The 11,444-nt window shown below is 45.5% G+C and overlaps 1 protein-coding gene and 1 pseudogene across 2 annotated transcripts; both read left to right on the top strand.

The window, feature by feature from the left end:
• The first annotated feature begins 1,967 nt into the window (after nt 1-1,967).
• On the top strand, nt 1,968-5,933 carry LOC125519737 (annotated as a pseudogene).
• Nucleotides 5,934-6,168: 235 nt separating this feature from the next.
• Nucleotides 6,169-10,645, top strand: LOC125519736 (receptor-like protein EIX2). Of its 2 annotated transcripts, XM_048684484.1 has the most exons (3): nt 6,273-6,355; nt 6,749-6,870; nt 7,469-10,645. In XM_048684484.1, the coding sequence occupies exons 2-3, from the start codon at nt 6,868-6,870 to the stop codon at nt 10,457-10,459; spliced, it is 2,994 nt and encodes a 997-aa protein (XP_048540441.1). In that variant the 5' UTR covers nt 6,273-6,355; nt 6,749-6,867; the 3' UTR covers nt 10,460-10,645. The 2 variants fall into 2 exon arrangements, with proteins under 2 accessions (XP_048540440.1, XP_048540441.1); XM_048684483.1 differs by having other exon boundaries at nt 6,169-6,870.
• The last annotated feature ends 799 nt before the right edge of the window (nt 10,646-11,444 follow it).

Below are 11,444 nucleotides of genomic sequence, written 5' to 3'. Positions count from 1 at the left end.
ATGCTCTGCATGGAGCTACTCTAGCTAATTGCTCCCACTTTCAATATGTATCTAGACCGAGACTTAGAGTCATCTAGATTAGTGTCAAACTTGCATCGGCGTAACCCTTTACGACGAACCTTTTTTCACTTCCATAATCGAGAAACATATCCTTATTCCACTAAGGACAATTTTGACCGCTGTCCAGTGATCTACTCCTAGATCACTATTGTACTCCCTTGCCAAACTCAGCGGTAGGGCATACAATAGATCTGGTATACAGCATGGCATACTTTATAGAACCTATGACTGAGGCATAGGGAATGACTTTCATTCTCTTTCTATTTTCTGCCGTGGTCGGGCTTTGAGTCTTACTCAACTTCACACCTTGTAACACAGGCAAGAACTCTTTCTTTGACTGTTCCATTTTGAACTACTTCAAAATCTTGTCAAGGTATGTACTCATTGAAGAAACTTATCAAGCGTCTTGATCTATCTCTATAGATCTTGAAGCTCAATATGTAAGCAGCTTCACCGAAGTCTTTCTTTGAAAAACTCCTTTCAAACACTCCTTCTAGTCAGCCCGGCGAAAGTCAATCAAGACCATGTATTGCGCCCGGAAAGAGAAACTGCTGAGGCTTCTCGGCCGATCGTCCGCGGCGCCTCACCAGCTTCGGGGACTACTGTCGGAGTAATGGGCCATGGGTAGGCCAATCTGAGCCCCACGACCTTTCAAGACATCGGGGCAGGCTGCGCCCCTCAAGACCACAGGGCGAAGAGCCGCCTCCTGGGGAGTCTAGGGCAAGGCGACCGACTGCCTGCTCACGGCCGAGTCCCAGGGACGACTTCCAGAGAAGCCGGCTTTGAGGAGTCGGCCGGCGACTCCAACAAACCGTGACCTCATCGAGGGGGATGGGGCAGGGCGTGGCTACAATGAAGCCCACTTCCCGCCCCTTACCAAGGGCAGGCATGGCTACAGCGCGCCGTACTTGGGAAGATCTCCCCGCGGCGTGGCACTGTTGTCCAGCCAGCCCTGACATCAACACCACTGTACCTGGTCCTACGCCCACGACGACTTGTTTGTATGGCCTGGAGGCAGCAGGGCCCACCAGCCAGCGAGACCTCGGGAGACGGCGGGAGCACCGCCAGTCGGACCCAACGGGAGTCGGCCCGAGGGAGTCGGCCGAGCCCTCCCCCGGGCCCATGCGCCATTAATCAAGAAGAGATGGGGAGTGGCCACAGTGATCGCCCGCCAGGCGATGGGCTGTTGCCATGACCCCATGACCAAGCTTGTATCATCAGGAGCACGGCTACAGTAATCACCAGCCGGCAAGACCCACCCGCGGCGGACGCGGCCTGTCGGCTCCGTACCAGACCAGTCGGCGGGCCCCAGCAGTCGGCGGAGAAGTCGGAGGTCGGAGACACTGACGGCTGGGCCCGCGCCCAGTCACATTACCATTGTACCCCTGGGGGTAGGCCTATATAAACCCCCCAGGACACCCATGCAAAGAGTTGGATCCCAGTAGTTATATACCTCACCAGATAGAGGGAAAGAGCCAGCCTTGCCCTCTCCTACCACCATACACAGCTCAAGGAGCAACCGTGTAAACACTTGACCATAGTGATCATGCGAAGACCCCACAGAGCAGCAGTAGGGGTATTATCTCCCTGGAGAGCCCCGAAGCTGGATAAGATTCGCCGGCGTGCATGTCTTCGCCCCATCCCGTTTTCAGGCACCGGCGACGTTCTACTCGCCCCCACCATAATAAGCCATCCGTTGGCATATGTCGCACCAAACCCCCGACATAGGGCAAGCGCATTCGCTCTAAAAAAAGAGAATTACTCCCTTCGTTTCATAATATAAAAGCGTTTTTAACACTACAAATACGTAGAGATAATCTAACTCTGTAGCACATATTCTCCATCTTCAATAAAAATAGTAGAAATGCATGAGAAAATGATCCCTTTATCAGCCAGCTCTTCCGATTTCTGAAATTACAATACAGCCCCGCACCCGCAGCCAAGTCCCCCACCTATCGATTCCGACCTGCCTTCTCCTGCCGGAGCAAATCCCCGCCTCCCGGCACGCCATGGCCGGCGAGATGCCTGTCGCCGATGGAAAGGCCGGTTCCACCTGCAACACCACCAACCATCGCGGCACCTTTTGGTCCTCGTCCGCCTGCGGCGGGTTCTCGCGGCCGGCGCCGCCACCACGTGGGATTCGACTGCCCAACACCACCCGCGGCCGCCGACCTCCTCCGTGGTGGCTACCTGCCCCTGTAAGGTATGCGGAACCCTAGCCGTACGACGCAGTTCGCTGCCTGTCTCGTTGATGTGGTGCCAGCGGTGAAATTATACTCCAGTAGAAGAAGACTTTTTTGTGTCTATTATCTGGACGGTATATCTCCTTCTATTCGAAATTGTCTACTCTTTTCTGGAGCAGATGGCAAAGTACATACTGAAGCGCAGAGTTAATTTTGAATCCACCCCTTTAGACGTGAATTCAGGGGCAAAAACGGTTTTTTTTGTGCGCCTAATGGTTGGGTTGTGGCATGATGTGTGACATCAATTTCACCAAGTGGTGGCATGGAAGAAATAAGGCTGTTGTGTTCGGATCGGTGGCGAATGAGGATTGGAGCGTTCCTCAGTTATGTAGGAGGTTTATTTCCAATATTATTTGCTTCAGGATGTAAACACTAAACAGAACAAAAACATGAAAGGTGGTGCTGTAACAACAGACAGCAAAGGCATCCAGTATAAATCACTGAAAACTGCGTGTCGCAGTGTGTACTTGAGCTGCACATTACAACCCCAAAGGAAACAAGCTATAGCAAATCTTGCTTTGGATTAGACGTTGTACCTTCCTAACAATCTCTAGAATGATAACAGAGAGAAAACATGGAGCCTGGAGTGAATACCGAGTCGCGACTTCGTTTTGTTTCTACCCCAGCGTGATGTTTATTTTGGCATGGTTTTTCGACCTATCTTCATTTCTTGTATGGTGAAAAGGACTTGAAATCAGAGAATAACCAAGAGAGACATTCAGAATTCATGTTTACTATCAAAGACAGGCAATACATTTATTTTCTTCATACGATTCTTAGAACATGTATCCAGCTCTTATATAGATTGATATGTACATGATACATGTCTTGGTTGTTGCCTACAGGTCAGAAGCTCTTGCTACTTGTCGCCGCCACCCTAGCCCTACAACATAGTACTAACGCTTATGGGTCTGGGACCTCCGGGAGTGTCAGCATGGCACGACCTGGCTGCCCAAAAAAGTGTGGCAATGTCAGCATTCCGTACCCATTCGGCACAGGAAAAGGCTGCTTCCAAGAACCCTTTAGTGCCACATGCAATGAGACCGGGGCATATCTGGCCTCAACCGAAGTTAGGGTACTGGAGATCAGTCTTACTCTTGGTGAGGTTCGTGTTCAGAACCCACACATATCATCGCAATGCAACTATACCAACGGCACCAATAGCACTGGTTTCGACGCCTTAATGCTTGATCCTTTTCATAAGCTTTCCAACACCAAGAACAAGTTGACATCAATTGGGTGTGCTATGCTTGCAATGGTTGTCGGACTCACTAAGAGCAAGAAGCAGATTGAGTACCCCACCGCCGACACATGCTTTTCATTCTGCATTGATGCAAGTAGTATCGAAGATGGTTCAGAGTGCTCTGGCTTGGGTTGCTGCCAGGCCCCTGTTTCAGGAAATGTCAGCTCATTAGTCACCTTATCCTTACCAGTACCAGAGTTTTACAACTCTACCATCCAGTCTTTCAGTTCCTGCAGCTACTCATTCGTTTCTGAGAAGGACTGGTTCAAGTTTGATCGTTCCTATGTTAACTCTACAAGGTTCGCAAGTACACATACAGATGGGGTTCCTTTGGTACTCGATTGGGTTGTTGGTAATGCAAGCTGTTCAGAAGCCACCAAGATGGGATCACAGTATGCCTGTCAAGCCATGAATAGTGAATGTATTGATGTGTCCAATGGCCCTGGTTACCGCTGCAACTGCTCTCAAGGCCTATGAGGGCAATCCCTACCTACAAGGAGGGTGCCAAGGTACGTATATGTATCTCGCAGAATCAACCTGCACTCTCCTTTTATTTCAGCTTTATTGTTTATGGAATGCAATATTCTGTTGATTCATCACGACATTCTCCTCACTTCCTTGAAATGACAGACATCAATGAGTGTGTACCTCCAAACCAGTCATTGTATCCTTGCAAAGGTAATTGCATGAACACCGTGGGGAGCTACAACTGTTTGTGCCCATCAGGATTCAGAAGTGATGATCCAAAGAGCATACCCTGCGTTCGAGCTGACCCAAACAAAACCCTGAAGATAATCTTAGGTAAAGGATTATTAGCAATCAAATTATTTTGCACACTAGCTGCGCACGTGCTGCTTCAATGTAAACAGAAAGCATTTTTGCACTTTTTACGCGGTCATACAAGTCCAATACAATCTGTATGCATGTCATCTAGCGAAGCAAATGGGGTGTATGGGACAACATGTTGCAATTGTTTTAGTCAATTGTGGGCAATTCCACTAGTTGAACTGATGGTAATTATCCATCATTATTTTCAGGCATATCTGCTAGCATCATCTTCCTCATGGTTTGTATCTTTGCTCTATGGGCCGAGTATCAGAAAAAGAAGCTGGCAAAAGAGAAGGAAAGATTCTTCCATCAGAATGGTGGTCAGATATTGTACCATCAAATTATGTCAAAACAAGTCGATACGTTGAAGATATTCACACAGGAGGATCTCAAGAAGGCTACAAATGATTTTGACGAGAGCAGAGAAGTGGGCAAGGGGGGTCACGGCACTGTCTACAAGGGCATTCTTAAGGATAACAGGGAAGTAGCCGTGAAATGCTCAAAGATCATGAACATGGCCGAAACTGACGAATTTGTGCAGGAGATTATTATACTTTCACAGACCAACCACCGGAATGTGGTCAGGCTTCTAGGGTGCTGCTTAGAGGTGGAAGTCCCCATACTGGTCTATGAATTCATCCCGAATGGCACTCTCTTTCAGTTCATCCATCGGAACTATGGGAGTCCACCTCCCTCTCTGGATACCCGTCTCAGGGTCGCTCAAGAATCCGCTGAAGCACTGTCATATTTGCATCTGTCCATGAACCGCCCCATAGTACACGGAGATGTCAAGTCGATGAACATTCTCCTGGATGACAACTACATGGCCAAAGTGACCGACTTTGGGGCGTCAAGGATGCTCCCCAAGGATGAGGTTCAGTTCATGACATTGGTGCAGGGCACCATGGGTTACCTGGACCCTGAGTACCTTCTGGAGAGGCAACTCACGGAGAAGAGCGATGTTTACAGCTTTGGCGTTGTGCTGCTGGAGCTGATCACGGGCAAGAAGGCGATCTACCACGGTGGCCCCAAGGAAGGCAAGAGCCTTGCATCGTCCTTCCTGCTCGCGATGAAGGATGGTAGCCTTGAAGGCATCCTGGATGTGAGCATAGTTGGTGTCGGCTTGGAGATGCTGCTGGGAGAAATCGCCGAACTGACGAGGATGTGCTTGAGCACCATGGGGGAAGAGAGACCTTCCATGACCCAGGTGGCTGACAAGCTAAAGGCTCTGCGAAGCGCATGGAGGGAGAAACTGGTGCTTGACCATGGCAAAGCAGAGTGTCTGGTCAAGTTCTCCTCACCTGCAGTGCTTCTTGATCCTCCATCATCGAGCACGTTCTCAACAGGGCCCCACATGTCTGGAATAGGTATAGAGACACCCAGGTGATAGTTTCAGTTATTATTTATTACACTACGCGAGTAGTATTGCAAAGAAGAGTGTGTGTGTGTGTGTGTGTGTGTGTACGTGTTAGAGGCCTGGAGCTTCCAGTGTATTACCAGTATTTGTCATGTATTTGCGGTACCAAATATTAAGTAGAAGAAGTTGGAATTGGTTATTAGAACATTTATGTCCTAGTTTTGGTTATTTTGGTTACGTAATATTTGACCTTCATCATTTTTTGTGTTGCTTGCTGCTTTTTATTCATGCCTTTTGGCAGTTGCATTGTAATGATTTGTAATAATTTTGAGAGTAAAATGTATCTGCAGTCATCAGATTAGTGTACAGAGCAGTATCCGATCACTTACAGTTAATGCTTCAGTGAACCTGCTGTCAGTTCTGTTGTTTCTGTGAACTCTTATCTCTGTTAGATTATTGAAAGTAGGTCCTGCTGTGCTCATATTCTTTACTAAGATATTTGCCTCTCAAGTCAGGCGAACAATAAATAACTTTACTCTAACTCGGACAGGTAATAAGGTGATTTGTGCTGCCACCACAGTTTGAAATTAAAATTTCATAGTTTGTTACAAGGATCAATCTCAGGTGACATTGCTCCACTTCCTCCTGCTTACAGTTTTTGTTCATTACTATCATATAGAATTTCATACTGAATTCGATTGATGGAGTTCAGTAAATTTTGATTCATCTGATGTCATGTTCTGTACTGTTGCGCATATCTATATAGAACCGCCACTTATTAGCAATTAACTATTCCAGTCTATATATAATTATCAATAAGTAGAACTATTCCAGCAGTGAAGTGCCGGCCTGCTACTAGAATCAAGTGTTTATTGATTGCTAATCTGTTACACAAGTCTTCGGTCATAGCCTCGTAGGGCGTTCATTCAGCACAGTTTAGCTGCAAATCAACACAGTAACCTGTTGGCTGTTGCCGTCATGACTTCAGACAGTGACACATTTTTCTCTATCTGATAGGTGCCTTCGTTGACTCGTTTGCCAGCTTGCGGCCAATTCTCTTCTGATAACAGATTATATCAGGGCCAGAGCTTTATATTGTTAAACAGTACCAAAGTTGACTTGGTAAAACAAAAATAATGGTGGGTTTTGCAGCTCAGATGTCATATATATAGAACCGTCACTTGTTAGCATTTAACTATTCCAGTCTATATATAGTTATCCCATCACAGTTCAGGGAAAGTAGTACTCCCTCTGTTTAAACTTTGACCAAGTTTCTGTTCAGACTTTGCCAACTTTGACCGAGTTTATGGAGAAAACTATTTCTATCTACAATACCAAATATATAAAATATGAAACTATGTCTTATGATGAATCTAATGATATATGTTTGTCACTCTAGATGTAAATGTTTTTCTCCACAAACTTGGTCAAAATTTGTAAGGTTTGACTTTTCAAAAAATCTATGTGCACTATATTATGGAACGGAGGGACTATAACTTTATAGAATTGTCACTTATTAGCATTTAACTATTCCAACAGAGAAGTGCTGGCTTGTTACTAGAATCAAGTGTTTTTTGATTGGTAATCTGTCACACTAGTCTTCGGTTGTTGCCTCGTGGGGCCTTCATTCAGCACAATCTAGCTGCAAGTCAACACAAGCAACCTGTTTGCTGTTGCCATCGTTACAGTGGCACGTTTTTCTCTCTCTGATAGGTGCCTTCTTGACTCCTTTGTCAGCTTGCGGCCGATTTTCTTCTGATAACAGACTATACCAAGGCCAGAGCTTCAGATTGCTATACGTCCTCAGAGTACCAAAATTGGCTTAGTAAAACAAAAATAATGGCGACTTTCACAGCTCCGGTATCCTCCATGGATGCAGCTGCAGCCCTTTGCCTTGTGCTTATTCTATCCACCACGACTACCTCTCTTGTCTATGCACAAGAAACCAACAACGGTGGGTGCATCACAGATGAGAGGGATGCACTGCTGTCTTTCAGAGCTGGCATCAGAAGCGATCCACAGAACCTATTTTCCTCTTGGAATGGCCAAGATTGCTGCCGGTGGAGTGGTGTCAGGTGCAGCAACAGGACAGGCCATGTCGTCAAGCTTGACGTCCGCAACGATCTCTTCTTTGACGATATCTATCGTAACTGGTACAGTGAAAATTCTCATGGGATGCGTGGGAACATAAGTTCTTCCTTAGTTGCTTTGCATCATTTGGAGTATCTAGACCTGAGTGGAAACTATCTCGGTGGAGTGGATGTGCCCATACCCAGATTCTTGGGCTCCCTCCAAAGCTTGAGATATCTCAACCTCTCCTGCATGGATTTTCATGGTAAAGTGCCTCCTCAACTTGGTAACTTGTCCAGATTGCTATATCTTGACCTCAACAACAACTGGAATCTTAATTCTTATGGCATGATGTTGCACATCGAGGATATCTCATGGTTGTTGCGTCTCTCTTTGCTAAGGTTTCTCGACATGACCAGTGTGAATCTTAGTGCCATTGGCAATTGGGTTCAAGTGGTTAACATGCTATATAATCTAAGAGTCCTTCGGCTCCGTCGTTGTGGACTTGTTTTTCCACAGACACCTATGGTGCGTTCTAACCTCACATCACTTAAGATGCTTGATCTAAGTGATACTGGGTTTCACACCATCAATCCAACCTACTGGTTCTGGGATGTTGGCACCATCAGGCATCTTGACCTTACAAATAATGAAATTGCTGAAGCATTTCCAGATGCGATGGGAAATATGACTTCGCTTGAGGTACTTCGTCTTGGAGGCAATCATCTCACCAGTATAAAGCCCGAAGTACTGGGAAACCTGTGCAATTTGAGAGTGCTAACACTGTGGTCAAATCTGATCAATCAAGACATTTCACAATTTTTGGAGGGGTTGCCTCACTGTGCATGGAGTAAGATGGAGTTGTTAGATATGTCTTGCACGAATGTCACCGGGGAAATTCCAAGGTGGATAAATCAGTGGACTGATTTGAGCACTCTTCAACTCTCCTCCAATAGGCTTGAAGGATCAGTACCTTCAGAAATTGGCATGCTCGTCAATCTCAAACTTTTGTATCTAGACGGCAACTATTTCAACGGTTCTATATCAGAGGAACATCTTGACTCTTTAGTGAATTTGGAGGAATTGGACTTGTCTTACAACTCCCTACACCTGAAGATCAGCTCAAATTGGATTCCCCCTTTTAAATTGCGCCGGGCATATTTCCCACGCTGCAAAATGGGACCTCATTTTCCTCTGTGGCTAAAAGGGCAGAAGGGTGTTGTTTATCTTGACATTTCAGATGCAGGCATAGTTGATAACCTTCCGGATTGGTTTTGGAGTGTGGTTTCAAATGTTCAATATTTGAACATCTCTTTTAACCAAATCAGTGGCAGGTTGCCAAGGACTCTTGAGTTTATGTCTTCAGCAGTGATAGTTGATATGAACTCCAACAACCTCACTGGTATTCTACCACTGTTGCCAAGGCAATTGGCAGAATTGGACATTTCCAGAAACTCTTTATCAGGGCCACTGCCACGAAACTTTGGAGCTCCGTTTGTTGAAGAGTTGTTGCTTTCTGAGAACAGTATCAATGGCACGATTCCAACATATATTTGTCAGCTGCAGTCATTATTGGTACTGGATTTAGCAAAGAACCTCCTAGCAGGACACCTCCCTGTCTGTTCAGAAGAAACAAAAGAACTGAATAGATCCATTAGAGCTCTAGTCCTGTATGAAAACAACTTGTCTGGTGAATTTCCTTCATTTTTGGAGAGCTGTTCAAAGTTGGTTCTTCTTGATCTTGCGCACAACAACTTTGCCGGAGAGTTGCCGACATGGTTAGCAAATAAATTGCCAGATTTGTCCTACCTCCGGTTGCGGCAGAATAAATTCTCTGGCTCTATTCCAGGTCAGCTCACACAGCTTGAACACCTACAGTATGTGGACCTTGCAGATAACCGAATATCAGGATCCATACCTCATGCGTTGGTCAACTTAAAAGCAATGATACAGGAGGACCAAACACTTTGGAACCCCTTAGTGTGGAGTTATGAAAGGCCAGCAAACCCTGACACGAATGATTCACCAAAATATGATGACAGCTTAGCAGTGGTAATGAAAGGCCAAGACCTTGATTACACCAGCAACATCGTTTATATAGTTGGCCTGGACTTGTCCTGCAACAGTTTGGTCGGGGAGATTCCAGATGAATTGACTTCCCTGGTTAGAATGAATAACCTGAACATCTCCCATAATCAGTTGTCCGGCAGGATCCCAGAGAAGATAGGTTCGCTCCAGTCATTGGAATCTCTTGACCTGTCATTCAATGAACTATCTGGCGACATCCCTTCCGGTCTCTCGGACATCACGATGTTAAGCAAGTTGAACCTGTCATATAATAACCTTTCAGGAAGAATACCCTCGGGGAATCAGCTGCAGTCACTCATCGACCCAGCATTGTCGTATATCGGCAACAACCATCTCTGTGGACCTCCTCTTTCCAGGAACTGCTGGGAGCCTGATGTAACTAGAGGTGATATTGAGGAGCATCAAGACGAGGCGAAGTATTTCTATCTTGGGCTGGCTGCAGGATTTATCTTTGGTCTCTGGCTGGTGTTCATTATCTTCTTATTTTGTTCATGTGGTGGGTTTGCAATATGCGGAGCCATGCCATTGCGCTGGACACGACTGCCCGAAGGATTGACGCTGCAACAGTGAAGATCATGCAGCTCAACTTAGCATTGCTGGTGCTGGAACTAGTCTTGGTACTATAATACTGCATGATGTCGTGATTTGGACAGTTTAAAAAATAAGGGCAACTAAAAAGATTGTAAGCCACACCTTTTCAAAGATGAAGATTGTACTGTTTGTATTGATTATTTCAAAGTTGTCTATATTGTTTTAGATGGTGGTGTTGTCTAAATTGTTTTATTCTTGATTCTGTGCTACTGCATATGTTGCTTAAACTGTTTTTTCCGGGTGTGCTTAAACAACTAGGAGTTTTTTCCGGGTATGCTTAAACGACTAGGACATGATGTTGCTTAAACTGTTCTAGACGGTGTTGTTGTCTAAATTGTTTCTTTTGAAGTTTTCAAATTTGTTTAGACTTGAGTACTGCTTTATTGATTATTTCGAAAAGTTATCTATTTTTCCGATGGTGTTCTCAAGTACGAAGAAACCGTTTTTTCTTTTCTTTTGCGATTTTGGATCTCTACGTGTTGCATTGAACAAACACCTTCATTTTTGGAAACTTTATATATCCTAGAGACCGGATCCAGCTAAATAATTTGGGAAGCAAAGACGCCATTTTCTAGTTTTTGTCCTAGTTGTGCGATGAAGAAACTTAGTACCTGTCCTAGCTAGCCACATGGTGAAGACACCTACTTTTGGTTCATCCAGCAAGGTTGAACCACTCCATGCACTATATATGTTTGATGCATATGTTTCATCCCGAGATGGGCAACGGCTCTTGAACTAGTAGTACATTTAATGGCGATGAAATATTTTGACTCCAGTGCAGTTTTCAGATGAACATACGTGTCCGGGGAACAGCTCGCGGTCTTCGTTCTAGGAAGGAGATAAACTAAACTAGACGTTTGAGAGTTGAGATCAGAGATCAGATGGGGATCGAACAACGGTTGACTGCTTGCTTGCTGCCACCTCCTCCCGCTGTCCAAATTAAACAACAAGCCACGTTTACGGT

The sequence above is a fragment of the Triticum urartu genome, chromosome 7, assembly GCF_003073215.2.
Source record: "Triticum urartu cultivar G1812 chromosome 7, Tu2.1, whole genome shotgun sequence".
Taxonomy (NCBI): Eukaryota; Viridiplantae; Streptophyta; class Magnoliopsida; order Poales; family Poaceae; genus Triticum; species Triticum urartu.
Note: the sequence above shows the minus strand (reverse complement) of the source record. Positions and strands in the feature narration are given on the sequence as shown.